General features: G+C 41.2%; 1 protein-coding gene across 1 annotated transcript in view; it reads right to left on the reverse strand.

The window, feature by feature from the left end:
- Positions 1-223: 223 nt before the first annotated feature.
- Positions 224-25,577, reverse strand: part of KCNMB4 (potassium calcium-activated channel subfamily M regulatory beta subunit 4) — a 56,207-nt gene continuing 30,853 nt past the window's right edge. The window contains exon 3 of the mRNA XM_081083297.1: positions 224-745. Coding sequence (XP_080939423.1) covers positions 577-745 — 169 coding nt within the window. The 3' untranslated portion in view covers positions 224-576. The remainder of the gene's footprint in view (positions 746-25,577) is intronic.

The following is a 25,577-nucleotide window of genomic DNA, read 5'->3' on the forward strand; positions in this document are numbered from 1 at the left end:
AAGATTCATGGAAGTGATTGGAGACTGAGCAGTATTTCTTCTTGAAGCAAGAAGAAAATGGTACTCTTTAATAATGGAAACAGAATTATATGGTGAAGTCAAGATCTGTGCAGGAATCCTCATCTCCAAGTCAAAGTTTAGTCTAGCAGAATCAAGTGAAACCCAGAAGAACTTTTTTTTTGAATCCTGGTGTTTTAAGGATAAAAAAGAAAATAGAAAAGAACACAGATCACTCTAGTTTAATATTTTTAAATACCATAAATCATCATGATTTGTATACTACACTGTACAATTATACACTGAGACTTTCAAAAAAATTAACATTTTATCAGATTTTCTGAATTTTACTCCAGACAGCTAGAGCTTGACCCTTTAGTCATGGCTACAACACATAGAATATCATCTATGAGGTTCTAAGTCTTCCAGTTGTGCCTGTTGCTGCTGCCATTGAGGGGGGAGCCTCTCAGAGACCTCTCATAGCCCCTTCCATCTCCTGCACCGGGAACAGGCTCTGCAGGTAGATGTGTGCCAATGGGTGCAGCTTCTGTGCTTTGCTTTCCACACGTCTACTCCCCTCTAAGAGAACTTGCGCTTCTTCATGGCTTCTGCCTTGACGGCCAGGCTCTTGGCACAGATGGTCAGGACCACAATAAGGACGCCCACCACAAATGTCACCAGGGGCCAGAGGAAGCAATGCAGGAGGACAATCTCATCATGTGTGCGATGCAGGAGCACGTCGTCTGGTCTGCAAGACAGTGGAAAACGGGAAAGAAAGTGTGGTCAGCTGCCTTGGCATGGCATTGAAAACTCTTTACAACCTGGAGCCCAGCTTTCTGGCTCAAAGGGAATAAGCACTATTGAAAGCGAAGACTTGGGGGTTCCAAGATGGCTGTGGAACAGGTAGAAGCTACACTCACCTCCTCCCAGTGCTACATCGGGTTTACAGTTAAATTATAGTGCAATCAACCTGAATAACCAACTGACAGATAGCTGAATAGAAGTATCATAGCCAAGGATTTACAGAAGAAGACACATAGAGACTGGTAAGAAGGGGGGAGATGCAGAGAGGTCTGGCCCCTGCACCCACAAGGGGGCTGAGAAGCCAGAAGGATATCTCGGCTGCAAAAAGTCCCTCCTGAGAAATGTGGGGTCGCAACCCCAGGATGGGATTCCCAACCCAGAACACCAGGAGTCTTCATAGCTCCTGGCAGTGGAAATTAGCTGAGACTCTATCTACCTGAAAGAGGAAGCAGTCTGCTAGAAACCCAGGTGTTCTCTAAAGGGCCAATGCACAGGATTTTGCTCTTGGACATTCACATGGGGCTCCGGTAGAAAGAAGGTGACTCAGGTCATATGGGAGTCATAAAAAGAAGATTGGGGTGTGTCCCCGAGGAGAGATCTGGAGGGCTATCCACGGAGGTCCCTGTGCTGAGTACCAATTCCACACTGCCCGTAGGTGCCATCTTCCCAGGGTCAAGTACTCCTATTCTTACACCAGTTTGGGGGGTGCACTAATCCAGGCGACACCACCCTGCCAAGCTCAAGTCCAATAGAAAGGTCTGTTGGCTGCACATAACAGGGACCTTTGATGTGGTCTTTTTCTGGAGTAGCACTAGGTGGACATTCAGATAGTTGCTGAGGTGTGTGGCTTTAAAACGGGCCAGTCTTGCCCCCCTCCAGCAGGCTTGGCCAGCACCACCCCCAAGGAGAGACTGTTTTGATCTGTCCTCCCAAGAATCAGTTGCCCAACCCTGCTGAGCTCAGTTCCGTGGGGGAAGGGAGTGCAGCTCAGAGATGGGACCTTTGGAGCGTGTCTTCCTTGGAGGCTTTTGTCCTGGATTCTGACAGGCACGAGGTTGTGTGGTTACAGAGCAGGGAAGAAGTGACATGCTTGCCCTCCCCCTGCAGGCTCAGCTGGCACCACCCCAAATGTGAGACTCTTTTGATCTGTCCTCCTGAGTCCTGGTGGCTCTGCCCAACTGAGCTTGCTCCTGTGAAGGGCTGGCTGGCCACACCCAACCTGAACCTGCCATGTGCTCCTCCTGGGGGAGCTAGGGTTGGAGACTCTGGCAGAAACTGAGTGGCATGGCTTTGGAGTAGGGGCCATTTTCCCCGCTGAGTGAGCTGCCTCCCAAAAGGAGACCTACTAGACCCATCTTCCTGACCCAGGTTGCCCCACCCTACCAAGTTTGTGCCTTGTTTTAGGGTCTATAGGTCATGTCCAGCCTAGGCCCACTTTATCGTTTTTCTTCAGAAGGCTCTGAAGGAGGCAACCTCAGGGGGTGGCAGAGGAGCTGACAGGTGGAGGTGGACGTCAGGGAGCCTTGGAACTTTTATAGATCTGCCCCTGGCTCAGAGCTGAAGGAAGCCGACCCTTGTACACAGCTTTGCCCCTTCCACATACACCCAGGCATAGTAGACAGTGAATAACATAGTAGCTCCAGACAGGTAGCCCAAGGCCAGTAACACATTATGTCTGACATCAAGCTACACCGGAACCTTACCCAAGTGGACCCAGAACCAACACAACCAATGGCTTCACCACCCTTACTTCAGATTAGTGGCACATCCAAAGGGGGATTCCGGCAGGCATCAGATCCTGCTGGGAATAACTTCTCCTTGGGGAGCAGCCCCTAAAGAGAGACTCATACACAGTGATCGAGGTCTATCCTTATAGTCAGCCAGCATGAGGGTTAACTCCACCCATGAATGATCCAACAGTATTCGAGACTCAACTACAACAGGAGGCCACACATAACCCATACAAGAGACATTCCTGGAGAACCTAATTCAGGTGATCAGGAATATTGCACCACTGAGCCCCACAAGACACCTACATCATAAAGTCATCATAACAAGTTTGGGAGTCATAGCACAGCTACCTAATACACAGATAAACACAAAAGGAAGACAAAATGGGGAGACAAAGAAATATACCCTAAATGAAAGAACAAACGAAATCCCCAGAAAGAAGAATGAAATGAAATAGAAGCAACCAATTGCAGAGTTTAAAACAATGGTTATAAGGATGCTCAAGGACTTAGCGAAAGAATGGAGGACCTCAGTGAGAACTTAAACAAATAGATAGTAAGCATTAAAAGGATATAGAAGCCATAAAAGAGAACTACTCAGAAATGAATAATACAATATTTGAAATGAAGAATACACTAGAAGGAATCAACAGCAGGCTAGATGAAGCAGAGGATTGAATCAGTGATTTGGAGGACAAGATAACAGAAAACACCCAAGCAGAGCAACAAAAGGAAAAATAATTTTTTTAAATTAAAGGAAGTCTCAGGGACCTCTGTGACAACATCAAGGATAACAACATCCGCATCATTTGGGTACTAGAAGGACAATAGTCAAGAATCTGTTTGAAGAAATAATGGCTGAAAACTTCCCTAACCTGGTGAAGGAAAAAGACACACAAAGGGGAAGGTTGTGGGGGGAAGGGAAAATTGGGTAAAGGGCATCAAATATATGGTAATAGAAAGAAACATGACTTTGGGTGATGGGCACACAATGTTGTATTATACAAATATTAAATTATAAGATTACACATCTGAAATTTATATAATGTTATTAACCAATGTTATCTCAATAAATAGTAAGAAAAATTAGTAAAAAAAAAAATATTATCTTTGACTTTGTCTCACCAAACAAGATTTCTTCCATCCCACAGAGCCTGTTCTATTGGCTGACAGGTGAACTCTTTTGTTAATGGGCTAGAAAATTTCTTTCTTTCTTCTTTTTTTTTAATCCTCACCCAAGGATATTTTTCCATTGATTTTTAGAAAGAAGGAAAGACAGAGAGAAATATCGATGTGAGAGAAACACATCGATTGGTTGCCTCCTGCACACGCCCCAACCAGGGCCTGGGCTGGGGAGGAGTCTACAACCCAGGTACATGCCCTTGTCTGGAATTGAACTTGGGAACCTTGATTCCATAGACAGATGCTCCACCCACTGAGCCAAACCAGCTAGGGCTAGAAAATTTCTTAAACTAATCCAGTTCGTGTAAAAATCTTACAGCACTATGATTTATTGTATCAATCACTTAATGGTAACTATACCAATCAAGAGACAAGATAATCTACTTCAAAGTACTTTTTCCAAGAGATCCTAGAGAGAATAGAAAGCCTTCTAGACTTATTATCACAAGTTCTTCTCGCTTATCTGAGCAGAGAATTTTCCTTTTCATGTAGGCTGCTAGGAAGTTAAAATTCTGGTCCATCTCTAGCAAGATTCTATGGCTTTTTTTGTGCCAACCAGACCCCTAATGCATTGTCTTATTTTCTTCATATTTCTGATTTATTTTATCTTGCTAAATTCTATCAACCTTTAGATCACTCATTAAACCCTTCTTAGGATACACATATATTAATTATGCACACTTATTGTATACCAAGGATACAATAAACCTTGGGAACTTTTTTAGTTGTCAAGCTTTACCCATGTTTTTGTGAGAAATTATATATGATGTCATTATAAGGATTTACACTTACATATTTTGATAAAATCTATTTTTAAAGTCTACAAATGCTTCATCATTATCACAATCATAAAATAATTCTGCAAGCATAATATCAGTCCATATGGCAGGCCTCAGTTATAGCAACATAGCCAAATGGCATAATTGTTCCACCTATTTATGCATTCATTGGTTGATTGTTGTATATGCCCTAACTGGGGGGTTGAACTCACAACCTTGTCATATCGGGATGATGTTCTAACTCAGTGGTTGGCAAACTGCGGCTCGCGAGCCACATGTGGCTCTTTGGCCCCTTCAGTGTGGCTCTTCCACAAAATACCACATGCGGGCGCACACGTACAGTGCGACTGAAACTTCATGGCCCATGTGCAGAAGTTGGTATTTTGTGGAAGAGCCACACTCAAGGGGCCAAAGAGCCACATGTGGCTCGCGAGCCACAGTTTGCTGACCACTGTTCTAACCAAACGAGCTACCTGACCAGGGCTTCTCCAAGCCTTTTTAATAGGTGTTTTTTCTGCTCTAAATCTTATTTATTATTTATAACATGACCTTACTTTTAAAAGTAACCTGAAATAGGTAACAATAAAAACAAAAGACTTAAGTGTAATACAATCCTTAAATTGACAGTAAAAAGCAAGTACAATTAGGATGGGGAAAAAATAGAAATCCCAGGCTTAGAAAAGCTCCTGCCTTATGCTTAAGTGGAACTTTCTTCTGAATGTCCCAGTGCCAAGGAAAAATGACATAGTTGCCATTCTATTTAAAAAGAGAGAGTAGCATGTGAATTCCTCAAGAACACACTTTTTCTTAGGGCTACACTTAATAAGTTAGACCGTGTGCATTTTTCCATAAAATAATCTCTATAACACATTCAAAAAGCCCTTAATAGCAGTTTTACAAACCTGGCTAGTGAAATCATTCGAAGAGTTTCTACAGTATTGATTCCAAGCTCTCAGGTCTCTGAATCAGACTGAGGTTTTAAACAGCTTCCCAGGTGATGCGAATAATTACTCACATCCAGGAATAACTGACTGAAGGCTTTTTAAATACCAAAAATGGTTTTTGAAAATAACTGAAGAGCAATTGTTCCAGGCTGAAATAACTGAGGCACATTCTATGTTGAAAGGAGTCTTCTGTCAGCTTAATTCCTGTCATAGAAGTGACATAATGATATTTTATAATGAAAACCAAAGATTCCTAACATGCATTCATTCCTGGATAACTCTGCTTGGAACTGGGTTTCAGACGGCCTTTGAAAGTTTTCTATAAAAGTCTCAAATGTATAAAGGAATTTCAATCAAAATGCCACAGGTGAGAGCCCACTATGTCATAGGAGATTTCCAGGTAGAAATTGCTAATCATTGATATCTAATCTAGAAAACCTTGATGTGGGTATTGTGAAATGTTTTTATTTTTAGCAAGACTTATGCTATGGGCTTTCTAAAAGGTGACTGAATTAGCTCTGATCGGCTCAGTTGGTTGGAGGGTCACCTCATACACCAAAAGGTTGTAGGTTCTATTCCTGGTCAAGGCACATACCTAAGGGTGCATACGGGAGGCAACCGATTGATGTTCTCTTTCACATCAGTGTTTCTCTCTCTTTCCCTCCCTCTCTCTCTAAACATCAATAAAAACATATCCTCGGACGAGGATTAAAATGCACCTCAGGAAAGTATCTGACTTAATGATTTTTAAAAATCTTTTTTCTACCAAAAGATGTTGAAGATTGGCTGATAACAACATTAATGTGGTTTTGGCGTAACTGAGCTATCCTTATTGACAGTAGTTAGCCAATGTGTTTAGTTGCTGTTTGAAGCAATCCTAAGACCTTGCCAAGAGAAGAGGAAGGTTTGCTTGTCTTTGCAGGTGATCACAGGGGGGCAGGTGAATGGCTAGTCTGGAAGCTGGGTCAGGTTCTGTTATAAATTACAGTATAAACACAGGGAGGAGAACAGAGATCCTTTGCGGTATTTTGTATGGTGATTTGCTCTATCATGAGCCCAGTTTTGCCCACTCCAGTCCAGCAATGACACTCTGATAAGGGCTTTTAAAAACTCGGGAAATACTTTATCAAGATCATGGCTTTGCTCTACAGTTGCCTCCTATCTCTAGGTGAAAGGCTGATTATGGATCTATAAACGTTATAAACATTCTTACATTTTCTTAGCTAGTTTCTCCAATTAGGTGAACTTAGAGTGTAGTATTGTTTAACTGCATAAAAGTTCTTCCTCAAACTTGCCTATTCTTCGTGGAGGAAATGAGGCCCCAAGCCTGCCATTTCTGGAGAGAAAAATTTGCATTCAGCTTTGACAGGATAGATAGCAAACCTGCAAACCAGGAGGACGCTTATGACTTTTTGCCTTAAAAGGAAAAAAAAAAAGACAAATCAATGAATCTATTTTATGCTAGTTAGCTTGACATAAATTTTTTTTAATTATAAATATTTTGCTGATCTTCCACTGCGGGGCGGGGGGGGGGGGGGGTGGAGAAATGGAAAGAGAACCTAGATATTCTTTAAGATCAGACCTAAGGAACTGCAAAAACTTACATTACCTCCCTTTCCTCTTCCACCCACCTCTGCAAGCTGCTTGGGAAGAGTCGCCTGTGTCAGTGACTGTGAACGCTAGGGAGCATGACTTTCCGTCCACTGAGCTCATCAAAGACATGAAGGATTTCGTAAAGTAGAGAGCAATTTTGACTCAGCAATTTCTGTGACCTTTTCTTAAGAAAGTATTATTGTTCTTCAGAGTAATTTGGTCCATGGTGTCTCTGAATCACCAGGTAAGTAATTTATTGCAAATAGGGCTATAAGCGTTCTCTGGCCAAAATGCTTCAATTTAATATTTAAGCAGAAATACACTGGAAAAATACATTCTTCTATTGGAGACACAGATTATTCTCATCATAGTTCTCACTTTGTGTATCTATTTTGTCGCTGCATTTTTTAAAAATATATTTTATTGATTTTTTACAGAGAGTAAGGGAGAGGGATAGTTAGAAACATCGATGAGAGAGAAACATCGATCAACTGCCTCCTGTACATCCCCCACTGGGGATGTGCCCGCAACCAAGGTACATGCCCTTGACCGGAATCTAACCTGGGGCCCTTCAGTCTGCAGGCCGACGCTCTATCCACTGAGCCAAACCGGTCAGGGCTGTCGTTCCATTTTTACAGTGAAAATTCAATACTATTAAAAGCAGTGTGGGAAGGATGGATTATTTGATAAACTATGTTGAGGTAACAGTGATCATTTGGAGAAAAAAGCATTGGCTGCGCATTTCATTACACACACAGAAAGAAAGAAAGAAAGAAAGAAAGAAAGAAAGAAAGAAAGAAAGAAAGAAAGAAAGAGAAAGAAAGAAAACCCAGATGGCTCAAAATCTTAATTTAAAAAAAAAAAATCAGAACCATGAATGCTCTAAAACACCTAAATTTTTAAAAATAACCTTAAAATGAGAAAAGCAAACTTTTTCTAATGTTTTTTCTTGTATAAATATGTCCCAAATATTCTATTGGGCTTACTTTTACTAAAATATTACTCATTTTTTATCAAAAATAAAAATTTAACAAAACCTTGTATTTTGATTTGCTAAATTTGGCAACCCTAATTTCTTTTTTTTTTTTCTATTGTCTATGAGTTTGTTTGTTTGTTTTTCTTAATCCTTTCATCTTTTTCACCCAGCCTGGCAACTTCCCTCCCCTCTGACAGTTGTCAATCTGTTCTCTATGAGTTTGTTTCTATTTTGTTTGTTAGTTTATTTTGTTCATTAGATTTCACATATGAGTTTAATCAGATGGTATTTGTCCATCAGTAGATGAGTGGATAATAAAAAGCTGTGGTACATTTACACAATGGAATACTACTTGATTGTAAAAAAGAAGGAAATCTTTCCCTGTGCGACAGTATGAATAGACCTGGAGAGCATTATGCTACATAGAATAAGAAACTCTAATTTCTAAGTAAGACATGAAATGCAGAAACTAATAAGAAAAGATGATCTAATTATAGACGTGTACACCTTTTCATATAACCAAAAAAACTACACAAGACACATAAGCAAAAATAAAAACAAATAGCTAATATTTATATGAAAAGATGATCAATTCCATTCATTTATGAAAGAAAATCAAATTTAAAAAAAGGATAAAATTTTTTTACTATCAAATTGGTAAAAATTAAGAATGATAATACACAGCTCTGGAGTGTGTGGGGGGAAATAAAACTTTTATGTAAGTTAGGTGTAATTTTTTTGAATGGTTATTTGTTAGTTTCTATTAAAATTTTAATTTTTAATTTTTTTTGGTTAATTCTTATCTGAGGATATTTTTTCCACTGATTTTTAGAGAGGAGAATGGAGGAAGGGTGGAGGAGGGGAAAGAGAAAGAGAGAAACATCGATGTGAGAGAGGCACATTGATTGGTTCCCTGCCACATAGAGCCCGACCAGGGGATCAACCTGCAACCCAGGTATGTGCCCTTGACCATCGAACTTGAAAGAGACCCTCCAGTGCTTGGGGTGACTCTCAAACCACCGAGAAACACTGGCCGGGCTTTATTAAAAGTTTTAGATGTGAACATTTGACTCAGCAACTATACTTCCATGAATTTACTCATCATCTATATTCACAGTTTTTAAAGTAAAGGTAATGGCAGATTTTTTTTCTCTGCAAGGTTTTAAAAAATTATAATAGGCCCTAGTGGCGCCGGTTTGCCTCAGTGGATAGAGTGGCAGCCTGGGGTCTGAAGGGGGCCTGGGTTTGATTCCAGTCAAGGGCATATGCCCAGTAAAGGGCGTGCAGGAGGCAGCTGATCAATTCTCTCTCATCATTGATGCTTCTATCTCTCTCTCCCTCTCCCTTCTGCTCTGAAATCAATAAAAATCTATTTTAAAAAATTATAATAGGAGTATAATTTAGGACATTATCTTTCCTTCATAATTTAAAACTCTATTCTCTATAGCAGTCATTTTTCTACTTGAAAACTTTACCTCTACATATTGTTTTAATTTTTTGTCATCCTGCCAATTACTGTGGATGGATTACTGTTTGAGCTGCCATGAATATATTTATTTCAAAACATTCTTCACATAGTAAGTCGCCGAAATCTATTGTCCCGTAGACTTTGTTATGGTCAAACTGTATAAATCCATGTTATGGTCAAACTGTTTACATGAATGTTCTCTTTATCATATGAGTTTTCCAAGAAACCTTCACCAAACTAAACAAAGGAAAGAGAAGAGCCGCCTACAGAAAAGAGGAGGCTGGACTGTGAGTTCTTCGGAGCTGATGAAAAATACTGCAGGCAATGAAAAGGGTATTAAAGCTGCGTTTACATGAAGAATCAAAACAAAAATGGACATGCTCCCTCCTTAGGACAAATAACTGCCAGTGTTAACAAAGAGAACCTAGAACTACCCTTCTCTCATTTTTCCCGTCTTCTCCATGGAGGAAAATACTACTCAGATCAGAACAGATGGTCCAACCCAGGACAACTGAAACCGAGAACAGGCAAGAAGACACTAAGAGTGGACACTTCTAAGAGATTCCATCTCTGCTGGCCCTGGGCATCACTGCCACTTTTCCTTTTCACCATCACCTTCCCTACCATTTCTCTGATCTCCTACCTCCCCCATATATAAAGCACCTATGGTTGCATTTAGGGCCTACCCAGATAACCCACCCGACACCTTCCATCTCAGGATCCTTAATCACAACTGCAAAGTCCCTTTTAGCTACAGCCGGTACCATCAGGTAACAAGGTAACTAAACATAAATCCATGGGGATTATTAGGATGTGCACTATCATTTAGATAACCACACTACCATACACTGTTCTATATTATAATCCATTCCTACTAGCACAAGTTTTCTACCCCTTCCCCCAACTAGTCACTCAGAATTTAATCATCAACAGTTGCTCTAAAAATCCCCACGAAACAACAACAAAAACCTCATCAGAGAATAAACTCTTTGTATTATCCCAACCTGAGTTATAAAAAGTATTTACTATTTTCATTTTCCCCCATTTGTCCACTTATGACAAAGGCATTTACATATAAAACACACCTGCCCCCCAAATACTGTAAAGCACTTCTCTTCCCACTGTCTCCCTACATGTGCCTTGCCTAGTGAGAATCCCAATACCCGCTGCTCCTGGGCACATCATTAAGGGAACTTCACACATTTTAACACCATCCTCCATGATAATCCTCCCTAAGGAATTGCCTCCTTGTTTGCTATAGGATTTCCTTTGTGTCTTAGCAATACATCTTTGCTAGTTCCTTTTCAACTTTATTTTTCATCAAGTGTGTCCAAAAATTCTTGATTATTTTTCTCTATTAACTATCCTTCAAATCTTTTTTTAAAAAAATTCTAAATTCAAAAATTGAGGTAGAATTTTCATACAGGGAAATTCAGAGTGAGTAGTTGGAGCAGATCTTTGTGTCATTTTCATACTTTCATTTTACTAAAAAAGTTTTATAATTTCTATCCAACCTGCAATTTTCCATACATTTATTCTTCTCATAAAAATCAATACTGCATTATTAACTCAGATTTTAGTTAGAAATGAGGACATTCAAGGGTGGCCCATTGTTCCCAAGAGAAGTTTCTCAGAACCCATGTTCCATCAATGGAGAGTAATGCTTATACCTGGAGAAATTGCCTCAGAAAATGGAAATGTTGACTTATGATGTTAATGCTTGAAATACCCTTCCATTTTTCAATTCCTTATTCAGAGAATTTAATTCTTTTTTTTTTTTTAATATATTTTATTGATTTTTTACAGAGAGGAAGGGAGAGAGATAGAGAGTTAGAAACATCGATGAGAGAGAAACATCGATCAGCTGCCTCCTGCATATCTCCTACTGGGGATATGCCCGCAACCAAGGTACATGCCCTTGACCGGAATCGAACCTGGGACCTTTCAGTCCGCAGGCCGACGCTCCATCCACTGAGCCAAACCGGTTTCGGCGAGGATTTAATTCTTAAACATCAAAAAGTGCTTGCTACCCTGGCCGGTGTGGCTCAGTTGGTTGGGTATCCTCCCGTGTACCAAAAGGTTTCCTGTTTGATTTCCAGTCAGGGCACATGTCTAGGTTTTGGGTTAAGTCCTGGGTGGGGGGCATGCAGGAGGATTGATAGTCCACACTCAGATCTATGTTTCTCTCTCCCCCTCTCCCTCTCCCTCGCCCTCTCCCTCCCCCACTCCCTCTCCCTCCCTCTCTTTCTAGAAATCTTTTTTTAAGGTGCTTGTTGTGATCCAGCATGTCTGAGGATTTAGTGATACAAACGGGATTCCCAGAAAAGCCAGGGGCTGGAAGGGACTAAAAACAACAGTACTGATTAAACCAGGACATCCCAGTATCCTCACTGATTAAGACAAAAACAACAGGACCCCTTATCTACTTTGTGAAGCAAAATACCAAAGTGGAAAGAGTTCTCCATATAGAAAAGGCTGCACACACTGAAAGGATAATCACTGAATGAAATTATCATGTGCCTTTTCCTCAAAATCTGCAAATACTGGGTTGAAATTAAATAAGATGACAGCCAAAGGGTTAAACCTGTGCAAGTGTCTTCTAGGCCCATTCAATGCCATGATTCTGAGGTCCTAGTGTTCAAACCTGCTCCACTGTTTCAGGTGAAGGGAGTCATAGGTTGCACCCAGCATAGGAACTGCACACAGAGAGACTCTTTTGAAACGTCACTGAACAGCCACATTTTGTATCATTTCCCTAAGCTGAGTCATGCTCCCAGCCCTCCCTCCAGGCAAAGGGGATACAGAAGCTAGCAGGAGACAGAATCACAGATCACACACTTGCAACGTGGGTGTGAGAAACCGTTTCCAGGGAGAAATGACAAACATATTGATGCACCCAAAATATGCATGTGAGCAAGGATTCCACTGGGCGCTTGTAAGGCTGGCAAGGGCTTCGGAATTTGGTTCTCAAGGATATGAGGCGGGTAAGGGATCCCCCAAATGTCAATGCATCTTCTTGCCGTCTGAACAAGATGGGGCATATTGTGTGCAGATGAAAACTAGCATTTACAAGGAGGTCGAGAAACATTTTCCCCACGATTTTTGACATAACATCCAGATGGCAGAGGTTCCTTAACTAGTAAAACAGAAGTGGGGGGAGAGCAACCAGAGTTCGCTCACCAACCCATGGCTCAAACGCAAATGCCCCTACTAAGAACAGTGGTCTCAGCAGGTCTGCCCAACGCCACAAAGCCTGCATTTTCACCAGTGGTTCCCACACCAAAAAGAGCATCACACTGTGTGAAGCTCGAAGGGGGAGCTCAGTACATGTTAGTGGAATAAGAAGGGAATGAAATCCAGAGCCATAGAGTTTCAGTTAAATAAATGTTGGGGGTGGGAGGAGGAGGATCTCCAACTTCCTATGAATTCTCTCAAGTCTACATATATAGGGTGTCCTCAAAAAATGTGTAACACATTTTGAATAATTAGAAAGGAGTGTTTATTAAAATACATTTCATTTTCAAAATTGAAATTTTGATATTAAAGTGTGTATACATTTTGGAAGGCACCCTCTATTTGTTTGAAATCATAAATATTATATATGTATTTGTATAAACAGTCATGTGTATTTGCTTGTGCTTTTACAGACTATGCCAACTATCTATCTATCTATCTATCTATATAGAAGGCTAATATGCAAAGTGTCCCCATGGGAGTTCAACCAGGAGACCAGGAATTCTATCGCTCACTATGACATGCTGCTGACCACCAGGAGGCAGTACGGAGTGAAGGAAGGCCCCGGCCAGCAGCTGGAAGGCCCTAAGCGGCCCTGATCACCAGCCAGGCCTAGGGAACCTACCCATGCACGAATTTCATGCACTGGGCCTCTAGTTTTCAGATAATTTCCAAGAGAAAGTGATCATGTTTACTATTCTTTTTTGTCATTACAAAATGTATTTTCTTTTCTTCCTGCTTAGTTATTTCACAACCTATCTCTAACCTAGCTAACCAACTCACATGCATGTAACTACTGTCTCTTGTGGTTCCTGTCTCTCAGCTCACCTGCCCCACCCGCTTAGGTGCCTTCCCCTCTGTGAGATGCCTTCCAACACTACTACTCCTAGAGAGGTTGCTATCACAGACCCAGCGGGCCAGGAAATGCTGCCAGCACCATTATGCCCAGACCAAATGAGCCCAAGCAGGTGAATAGACATTCTATTTTTTCTAAACCTCTGAAAAAGCCCCTGTAACTCATTCCACAGTAATTCATTCCACAATTACTCTCAGGAAATCACCATTCATGTCTGATTAGGTTAAGGTCAATTCCCCATAATTAGATCCTCAAGGAAGAAAAATCAGCCAGTTGACAGTTTAGTATTTTCTATACCTCTCATGCCAGCATGGCTCCATTCTTTTGGCAACTGTGAAGAAAGGATATGAAGAATGTATCCTGAGTGGAGGCAAGGAGAATCACATATCTTTTTGATTATGAGAGCGTGAAGGAAACAGGGATACTTCCTATTATTATACTGTCATTCTAGAAGTTTCTCACTTGTTAAAAATCATGTCATTAAAATGTATTATGCACCAAACAGTTATTTTGTTAATTAAATACTTAGCTAAGTATATATATTTTGCTGCTGCCCATAGGAAGAAAGAAATAGGCTAGCATTTTTGTCCAGGTTAGGAATGAGTTACTCATCCTAAACCATAAATTATGTTGTAAACACTACATGAATAACAGTTTTACATTCTAGTTTTCTTAGAGTCCGTCAAGGAATTGTTTCTCTTGGTAAAAATGCACTGAAGAGATATTGAAATACTTCTGCACAATAAAATTAGCCAAATTAATTATGAAGCTCTTTTCCTAACTGATAAATTGCTTGTGAATATATGTTTGGAGAACAAAAGAATTCAAGAAAAATATGCATAACAATCAAAGTGATGAATTATGGTACAATAATGGAATTTTTAAAACTTGAGCCATTAAAAAGGCCCTATCAGTCAATCCTGAAGTTTCTCTTGGATGTGACAGCAACTTAACTTTTACTGTGGTAGCATGTGACATTCAAAATTCAAGAAAATACAAGTAAATAGTCATCAGATTGTTGTACTAAATATAAAAGAATTTGAAAAATTATTAAATATTATAGGCATGAGTACTATTGAGGAAATTTGTTTTATTTTCCTCTGACATAGACTAGTATTAATGTCCCACATAGGGAAGTCACGATTCAAATCCCGGTCAGGGCATTTGCCCAGTTTGCGGGCTTGATCCCCAATTGTGCAGGAGGCAAATGACCAATGATTCTCTCTCATCATTGATGTTTCTATCTCTCTCTCCCTCTCCCTTCCTCTCTGAAATCAATAAAAATATATTTTTTAAAAAATGAAAAGAAAATCCACTAAATAAGAGAACATATTTTCAGATACATCTGATAAGGGGTTAATATCCAAAATTTACAAAGAACTTATAAAATTCAACACACAAAAACACAAACAATCCAATTAAAAAAATGGGCAAAGGACCTGAATAGACACTTCTCCAAAGAGGACATACAGATGGCCAATAGATATATGAAAAGATGCTCAATGTCATTAATCATCAGGGAAATGCAAATTAAAACCATAATGAGATATTGGCTCATATCTGTCAAAATGGCTATCATAAATAAATCAACAAACAAGTATTGGAGAAAGGGGAAACCTTGTGCACTGTTGGCAGAAATGCAGATTGGTGCAGCCACCATGGAGAGCAGTATGGAGTTACCACAAAAAAATTAAAAATGGAACTGCCTTATGACCCAGCAATTCTACTTCTGGGAACACTAATCGAAAGAATATATACTCCCCTATATTCATTGCAGCATTATTTACAATAGCCAAGATTTGGAAGCAGCCCAAGTGTCCATTCAGTAGATGAGTGGATAAAAAGAGCTACATTTATACAATGGAATACTATTCTGCCATAAAAAAGAATAAAATTTTACCTTTTGCAATAGCAAGGAGGGACCTGGAGAGTATTATGCTAAGTGAAATAAGTCAGTCAGAGAAAGACAAGTACCATATGATTTCACTCATATGTGGAATCTAATGGACAAACAAGCAAAACAGAGACAGACTCAGAGAGAGTAGGCTGAAAATTCTGGGCGGAGGTGGGAGAAGAGGGAAGCAGGGGGTGTGGAGGGATTGAGCAACGAAGAAAAAAAAATAGAAAAAGAACTCACGGACATAGACAATAGTGTGGTGACTGTTGGGGTATGGGGCGGAGGAGAAAGGTGGAAAGGGTATAGGGGGGATAAATAGTGATGGGGAAAAAAGTGAAAGCCATGTCAGGCCTCATTAAGTGAGTTTTTAGTCTCTTGAACACTGATGGCAAAAATGTTCTGCCCTCCCCTGCATAGGCCAGCTAAAGACAGTAAGAAGAGTAACACAAATAGTGAGAGCAAGTCTATTCCCAACAGTGACAGCAATGTGGACTCAGGACACCTATGGTCTGAGGGTCAATGACTTGAATTCAGATCCTTACCCTCCTCCTCCCTGCATGTGACTTTAGACTGTTTCCTGTTCTGCCGATCTTAGATAACATGGTCTATCTTCACATTGAGACCAGAGCACTAACCAAGATGGAATTTTTTAATTGTGGCTTTAATTTGCATTTCCCTGATGATTAATGACAATTTTTTTATTGTGGTTTTATATATCCTATATAATAAAGAGCTAATATGCTAATTAGACCGAACAGAATGACTGTCTGGACTACCTTCCAGACAACCATTCAGATGACCTCCCGGATGAAGCCGGGGCTGCGAGGGCCGGCTGGGGCTGCGAGGGGCTGCAAGGGCCGGCCTGGGCTGTGAGGGCCAGCCGAGGCAGCCGGGGCTGCGAGGGCCAAGCCCCTTGCAAGAATTTTGTGCATTGGGCCTCTAGTCTGTACTTATAATAGGGTAATATGCAAATTGGTCAGGATGCTGTCACATAACAACCAATGAGCAGGAGGGCGGGGCAGCGAGCGACCTGTGGCAGAGAGCTACAGGAGGGCGGGGCAGTGAGCTATGTGTGGCGGAGAGCTACCAGCGGTGGTGGGTGGGGCGGCCAACTGAGGCAAGTGGCAGCGAGCTACTTGTGCATGGATTCGTGCACTAGGCCACTGGTATATATAGAAAAGGCTAATACGCTAAGTGTCCAACCATCCAACCAGTCGCAATGATGCGCACTGACCCCCAGGGGGCAGATGTTCAATGCAGGAGCTGCCAAGCTGCAGTGACTTCGCAGCAGCAGTTCTTGAGTGACACACCCGGAACCAGAGAGGAGGAAGCCTGAGTCCTCATGGGGCCATGGAATTCCACCTTTGGCTGTGGGTTATGTTGTTGCTGAAGTACTGCTGGCCGCAAATCTGGTTTATTGCACCTTGCATTTGCGTTCCACACCCTGTAAGACAGCAACTTTGCAGAGTGCCCTCTGGCACTCCCAGACCCCTCAGAGGATGTCAGAGAGCCGGTTTCAATCCAATCCCCGCAGGCCAGGCCGAGGGAACCCACCTGCCAGAGGGATCCTGCTCACTCCACAGACGCCGGGGAGGGACCACAGGAGGTTGACTCCAGGGCGTGTCCAGCACATCTTGCCCAGTCCCATCCCGTTGGCCACCTTCTAATTAATTTCCTTTCAATGTGCATGAATCCGTGCACTGGGTCACTAGTGTGTGTGTGTATGTATATATATATATATATATATATGTGTGTGTGTGTGTGTGTGTGTGTGTATATATATATATATATATATATGATACTGAATTTTCCATTTCAGCCATTTAAAATATACAATTTAGTGGTGTTAATTATATTCACAAGGTTGTGCAACCACCACCATTATTATTTCCAACATGTTGTAATCACCCCAAACAGAAACTGTAACCATTAAGCAGGACCTTCCATTTCCCTCCTTCCCCAGTCCCGGTTAACCTCTAATTGACTTTCTGGCTCTATGAATGTGCCTGTTTTAGCTATTTCCCAAGATAGATTATTGACAACTAAAAATGTCTGGAAATGGAATGGACTTCTTCATGGGGGAGGTGATGTCCGCTGTCACCAGAGTTGTAAGAGAATGGAAAAACCCACTTTTCAGTGGGGAAGGGATTTACTTTGTGTTGGAGTGAATGACTGGAAGATATCTCCCAGATTTGAGAGTCTGTGAGAATAGCAACTCCACAATCCACTCTCCAGGTGTTAGAGGCTAGGCCTGGCCCCATTTTATCCAAGATGAAACTGAGGCGAGAGCTGTTGAGTAAGTAGCCCAAGGTCATACACTGAGTCACAAAGAGAGCTATGGATAGCACAGAAGTCTCCTGATGCTCGGCCCTGCCCTGCATTCCATCATCTGGCAGCGCTGCACTCTGCGACCTACTTGTCCTCCAATTCTTATAGCTTTCCTTCCAAATCCCCTCGGGGCTCTGTCTGATGGCAGCATACACTATCTTAAATGAGAAGTGGCTAATAACAACAAATTATTAACTTGATTGCCACGAAGTTAAAAGCTGTTAGAAAACTAATTTGCAAGCAGAAAAACCCTTTGAGTGACATTAGAAAACAGATCCTCAAATTTAGATCAACAACATTTGCAGAATGTATGGACATTAGACTTCAAATAATACCAGGATGGATTCCATACCTGTTCCATAGCATACTGGAGAAGCCACCACAATTGCTGCTTTTTTTAAAAGTACAGAGTTTGAGACCAAAGAGAGCCTTCAATTCTGATGCAATGTCTCTAAATATGGAACCAGACACAAATGTACATGGAAAAAATTCAATTTGAATAATATTCTGGATACACTGTTTTGTTTTTTTTTAAGACTCAAGATATACTTATTATTAGACTCAATGTCTAAGAAGAAAGCCAGTGCATATGTTCCTTTAAAAAATAACTACAGAACCAGTCTCTTCTTTAATGAGAGATTATAAGAAATATTTTTCAGAGTAAATAGAAAACAAAAGTAAAATGCTCTATTAAATATTAAAATTTTACCAAATATCAAATCTACTATATAGCAATTCATTTAAAAGTCAATAAAATTTTCCTGTAGAATTTATTCAAAATATCAGTTCCTATCTTTCTATGCACATTTTCTCCATTTGTATCTGTTAGTAAAGACAAAGATTCTTTTTTTTTTAGTAATTTGTTCTATAAAAACTAAAAGGAGCCCTAACCAGTTTGACTCAGTGAATGGAGCGTCAGCCTGCGGACTGAAGAGTCCCAGGTTTGATTCCGGTCAAGGGCATGTACCTTGGTTGCGGGCACATCCCCAATAGGGGTGTGCAGAAGGCAGCTGATCGATGTTTCTCTCTCATCAATGTTTCTAATTCTCTATCCCTCTCCCTTCCTCTCTGTAAAAAATCAATAAAGTATTTAAAGAAAAACTAAAAGGAAAACTTAGAAGCCAATGAAACAATTAAATTCAACATATAAATCTATTAAAAGAAATCTGTTTCTAGGGCTTCATAAGTAAAAAATGAATGCAAAGACATTGCAAAAGTCACTTACAATGGACCGATTATTTTTTCGTTGAAACGGTTATAAATGTATTCAGAGGCATGTAAGTGTTGTCTCACACAAGAAGAAATGCCAACGTAGGCAGGCAAGGCAGGGGCAGCTGCCCAAGGATGGTGCTGGGAAGCTGGTTCCTCTGTCTTTCTGCTCTGCTCTTCTAAACTTGTGCATGTCCATCCTCACGCTTATCACCACAAAGTTGCTTGACGGCTTTGCATCTCTGGCATCAAGCCACATCCATCCACTTTTCTACCAGGACAAAGGTAGTGGAAACAGGAGGTGGTGGGACTTACATCAGGAAAGCAAATGCCTTCCCAGAAACCATGCTCCTGCCCACCCCCCAGTTCAGGATGCCTCCAGGATGGTCACCCACAACGGAAAGCCAGACGACCCAACCCCATCTTCTTCTTTACCTGAAGCCCCATCAGGCAGCATGTGAATCTCTAGGTGTGTGGATCCCACTTCCTTAAAGTCTCATGTCCATACCCTCCTTTCTTTCCCCCCTTCCCCCCCTCTCTTACCCTCCCTCCCTCCCTCCCTCCCTCCTCTAATTCTGCCTTTGCCCAGGCTCTTTTCAGCCCTGGTCTAGACTGGTGCAATAATTTCCCAATTGCTCACCCTTCTTCCAACTTTGGCTTAGATCCAGTCTATCCACCAGGCTGGATTTTCTGAAACACAAATGTGACTGTCACTCCTCACTATGCATATAATAAAGTCTAAGACCCTTAGGATGCACAAAAGCACATTATTATCTGGTTCAACCTCTTCAGGCTCGTCTACCACCTTTCCCCTATCTGCACTTTCCAAGCATCTGAAGCTTCTTACTTCCAGTTGTCCATAGTATCTCTAATCTTAATGCCTTTGAACATACTATTGTTTTCCCTGAGATCCCCTTCCCTCTTTGTGTTTATCAGGAAAATTCCTACTCATCCTTTAAAATTTAACTCAAATTTTTCTCCCTGTAAAGGCTATTCTTTTTCCACTTCTTATCTCCATTCAAGTAGGTCCAGTGTGTGTGTGTATCATTATGGCACTTAGTACATTGCATCCAAATTATGTATTTACACATCTGTCTTCCAAACTAGGCAGTGAGCTCCTTAAAGACAGAGACAAAGTTTTATTATCTTTGATTGATACTGTCTGGTACGTATCAGGTGATTAATAAATGCTTGTTGAATAAATGAAAGAGAAATCGACTGAAATGGTTATAATTTTATGTATGAAATCCAGGACACTGAACAAGGTAACTTGGTGATAGAAGAGTGATGAGCCATTTTGTGGCAAGGAGACCTTTTAATTCCTAAAATATGTTTATTTCAAAAAGAGGATGTAAGTAATTACATAAGTGAATTTTTGAAATAATTGAAGTTTAAAATTTTAAATTGAAGAAAAACTAATTAAAATGTTAGAATATCATTAGTAAAAATCTTTCTAAAAATGCATTACACATTTCCTTGCCTTTTAAGGAGTGTGTTGAACTATATTTAACCTTTTGACGACTCTGTGTCATCATTCCAAAACTCGATTATTGTTGAGGTAGGAGGACTGTCTGTTCCTCTACTAAATGGCCACAGACTGTAAACCACTTAGTTCTTTGCTAATTTTTCTTTCTCTTCCACATTAGGATTTCATCTAGTATCTTAAGCTGCTGTAATTTCACAAGCCTTCAGGATCAGAGAATCACAAAACCTTAACACTGGAGTGTTTAAAAGAATCTTGGAGATCATTTAATCTATCATTCTATCAAATTTTATAGGTTAAAAAAAACACAAAGCCCTAATTGAGTAGTACTTTTCTAATTGATTGCTTTTAATCTTCTATTTTAATAGCTTTCAAATTGTGTTCTGTACTCTATTCAATTTTAGTTCAGACCATTATGTTCAACTTTCTCTAAACCAAAAAGTGTGAAAAACATACTATAGGCCTTGGCTGGTTTTGCTTGGTGGTTAGAGATTGAACCTTGTACCAAAGGGTCACAGGTTCAATTCCTGGTAAAGGGCATGAACCTGGGTTGCAGATTCCCCAGACCCTGTAGAGTCACGTTTGGGAGGCAACCAATCAATGTGTCTCTCTCACATCAATGTTTCTCTCTCTCCCTCTCTTCTCTCCCTTCCACTCTCTCTAAAAATCAATAGAAAAAATATCCTCCAGTGAGGATTAAAAATAAATAAATAACAAAAAATTAATTAATTAAAATAAAATTTAAAAAACATACTACAGGACAAAGATAATTTGAATGGACTTCAAAATTAGGACATATCTGCTCAGTATCAGGAGTGCAATGTATTTATTTATCAACAGAACCTCTTCTTTTTAGTTATCTCTGTGTGTTCTGTTGCTTTACTCATTAATAAAGTCCCTATTATTTATTAATTCAATACCTCACTCAGCCTCCAATCAGTGAATAACCAGGCTATTTATTCACTGATTCATTATTTCTGCCCTAGTAGTTAGAAATGTAGAGGGCAAGGGAAGAAACACACATACATTTACTAAGTACTCACTACTGCACAGATATGATCCTTACCCCCAAAATACCCTTAAAATGGATAATATTACCTTCATTTTATAGATGAAACTAAGCTCAAGAAGTTGCACCATTTCCCCAAGGTCATACAATTAATGGGTACAGCAGAAATGTAAACCCGTCTACCTGATGCACATGGTTGCCCTAAGGAGTTCATAATCTAGAAAGGAGGAGGGTAAAGGCAGCCATCACAGTGTGGGAGCACAGAAGAGGAAGTGATTAATTATCCCTGAAAAGGTGAGAGAAGGTTACACAATGACATTTGAGGCAAATCTTATTAATGGTAATAAAATAATAATAAACAGTTTTATAGGAACTACTGTGGGTTAGGCTCACCCCATCTCACTGATAGCCTCGTAATAACCTTATTGCTTTTTCCTTCTACAAAGAGAACTGTGATGCAAATAGGTTCAAGTAGCATACCCAAGACCACGCACACTAGAAGGTGGCTGGCTCCAAGGTTCCTGCTACAGCCACCGCGGTAGGCTAATTCCTAGGAGTGAAAAAAGGCAAAAGTGTCCCCAGGTGAGGGAAGAGGAGAGGAAGGGAGCAAAGGCATCAATGTGCATGAGAAACAGAGAGGAATCTGAGGCAACTGGAACAGCCGGAGGAAAAGTTCAACATTTCAATCAGATGTCACCACCCATCTCCTTAAAACCTATCATTGACTGGTGCCTGCACAGAAGTGAAATCTGAAGCCACCTACTCTCTCTCCAGGGCAGCACTCACCACGGTCCTTCACTCACAGCTCCCTGCCAGGCTGGCCTTTCAGTTCCTAACACCAGCAAGCACATGGTATTGCCTCGTTCTGAAATATTCCTTGCCTCACTTTGAACCTAGCTAACTCTTTTTTTTTCTCTCTCTCTTTATTGATCAAGGTATTACATATGCGTCTTTTTTTTTTTTAAATGTTTGAGACCAAGCATCCCTGTCTTACTACGGAAATGTATCACCCCCATTGCCCCCCCCCCCCCCCCGCCCCACTCATGCCCTCAACCCTCTGGTGTCTGTGTCCATTGGTTATGCTTATATGTATGCATACAAGTCCTTTGGTTGATCTCTCCCTGACCCTCCCCTACCTTCCCTCTGAGGTTTGATGGTCTGACTGATGCTTCTCTGTCTCTAGATCTGTTTTTGTTCATCAGTTTATGACTGTTGAGCATCCTCTGGTCTCCACCTAATTATAATTTACTCAGGCAGGCCTCTGAGATTCCCCACCTTGTTACAACATCACATAGTAGTACCCTCAGCTCTTCCCGCAGAGTATTTACCCTACTTTGTAATTATCTATGCCATGGTATGAAGATAGACTACAAGCTCCAATGAGCAGGGACCTGTGTCCGGTTTTCTTTTCCCTGCTGTTTTCTTCTGTTTGTTTCCCTATGACTAGCACATAATGAAATTCAGAAGTTGAAGCTGGGATCGGAAGGACGTGCTCTTTATCCCATGGACAATAAGAAGGAAGGAAAATTTAATCAGGACTGTGTCAAGATCAAATAGAGCAGTGGTTCTCAACCTTCTGGCCCTTTAAATACAGTTCCTCATGTTGTGACACAACCATAAATTATTTTCGTTGCTACTTCATAACTGTAATGTTACTACTGTTATGAATCATAATGTAAATATCTGATATGCAGGATGGTCTTAGGCGACCCCTGTGAAGGGGTCGTTCGACTGCCAAAGAGGTCACGACCCACAGGTTGAGAACCATTGAAATAGAGGTTTAAATAAAGCAAAACAAAACCTAGTACAGTGCGGTGACAGACGAGAGAAAGACCCAGCGTGAAAGACCAGCTGAAGATCATGCCAACAACCTGGATGAGAAACAGTGAGGGGTCGAACCCAGGGGATAACTCAAGACTTCACAGGGGGTGTGGCTGGGTTTGTTCATTGGGTGAGTGTATGTGTGTGTGTAAGCCTGCTCTGTGCACTCTGTGAACTATCCACTCAGAAGAATAAAATAAAGCATTACACAGTATATCTGGATAGAAAAAGACTATATTCTCCACCAGAGGAAAAGCTAAAAAAAAAAACACAACAACACGAAAACAAAGACTGATCATTCCTCCTGGCCCTTAGATCCAAAAGCAATTGCGGAGTGAGTACCCATTTCCCAGGGCCATCCTCCCTTCAAGGGGAAGCCATTTAAGGCAAAGATGAAGAGGAGAACAGCATGAGAAGACAGACTACAGAGACGTTTTCTAGCACTGGAATGAAAATTTCAAAACACACTCAGTATGGGGGCATAATTCAGGTTTTGCTGAGAAAGAAGCCTGGGAAAGATAAGAGATTAACAAGTGGTGTAGGGAGGGTAAGTGTGACCTCACCTATGTAAAAATGTGCAAACTAGAAGTATACACATTGGAAGGAATTGTGAGCCCAAGACTAAAGGAGGCAAAGAGCTGGAGGTTTATACGAGACGGCCTTGAATGGGAGCAGCCCGTGCCAGGCTCCACGGAGCCCTCAGTGTCCGTTCTGAGCGTGGAGCAGGGTGACCACGTGGGGACTGGCCTCCCACACAGGCATGGCTGTTGGTGGCTGCTCTGGCCACTGCAGATCCCACTCCCGAGGATAGCTCTCCTAACTGAGGCTTACACAGTACAAAGCTAAGACTCCAAATAATCTGTCTTCAATTTTTAAAATAACACCCTTTACTTAAAAATGGAAATTTCCTGATAACTACTCTCCCTATTTCCTGCATGTGAGTGAAATCTAAAGGTTACTTTAAATGTAAAGTTCACCTTATCGAGAGCAGCTGGGAGTCTCTACAGTAAGCCTATCTTTATCTCATACTTAGCAGTAGTAAAAAGTGTACTAAGAGCTGCCATGTTCCCACCTCCAACCAGCACTCCTGTTTCCTCTCGCATATGGCATGGTAAAAGAGCCAAACTCCAATCTTCTGTTTTCCCCGAGTCACTTAAACTCATGTCTCGGGTGCTGCTGGGTTGTGACAGACACCCCCTCGTCTATCTACACCCCGACAGTTTGGGGAGGAGACAGTGAGATGAGGGAGAGGGAATGAGCATCCATTCTGAGGGAGGTATGACGGGCTTAACTTTCTATTCCTGAAGTTAACAGAATTGGTATAGAATGAGTGTTAGCTCTTTTCAGATGGTCCCCATTATTCCACAGGAACAGCCCTGCTTGGAGACTGAGGATATTCAGACTTCGTGCCCTCATAAGAGGCAACCCTGTTTGGGGGAGGCAGCATTTAGAGAACTCTGTGCCTGAGTGGAGTGTGGGGAGTTTATTAGGAGACCGAGACCGGTTAGTCAGGACAGCCCACGAGAAGGGGTGTTCTGTTTGCTTCCAAGAGCAAGCGCAAGCTCACCCACATTCTGAACGTGGCCCCTGGTTGGGCCTAGAAGCATAAGGATCACCCAATCCAGATAGTCCTGGGCTCCATATCCAGCTCTCCTCCTGCCTGCTGGTGCCTACGCTCGTTCCCTGGCTCTGGCCTCACAGAAAAGAGTATCCCTACTTTTTAACCGATTTATCTCATCCTATCTCCTTTTCTTCCACTTTTGTCTTAATAACTACCTGTAGTCAATGTGTCCTTCTCAGCAGTTTTAGTATTTAGCAGGCTCACTGCTCTGCATCCATTCCTCCTTCCCTCTCAATTACTCACCTCCTCCCCACACTCCTTCCAGTCATGGAAAGCTTCTTGAATGAGTCCCCTGCACTTACTAATGCCTTCACATCCTCATCTGCGGAGGCTATAGATGATTTCTAAGCCAGTATCCTAGGACTGTTTTCACAATGATTGCTAGGAGACTTCTACTTGCCCAAACCGATGACTTCTCAGGAGTCCTTCTGGATTACCCCCTTCTCCTTAAAACCTGAAAAGTTTGCCAAGATACTACGGTATTCTTTTTTTTACTTCCCTCTCACCATCTGACTGCTTTCTCCATCTGCTCCTACCTATACCTTAAATGTACATGATCCCCAGATTCTGTCATATTTCTCTTCTCTATGTACTCCCAGTGCGCACTCCTTCTCTGTGCTTCAACCAGGATGCTGGTGCACCACCA

The sequence above is a fragment of the Myotis nattereri genome (genome assembly GCF_964212035.1).
Source record: "Myotis nattereri genome assembly, chromosome: 2".
NCBI classification, from domain to species: domain Eukaryota; kingdom Metazoa; phylum Chordata; class Mammalia; order Chiroptera; family Vespertilionidae; genus Myotis; species Myotis nattereri.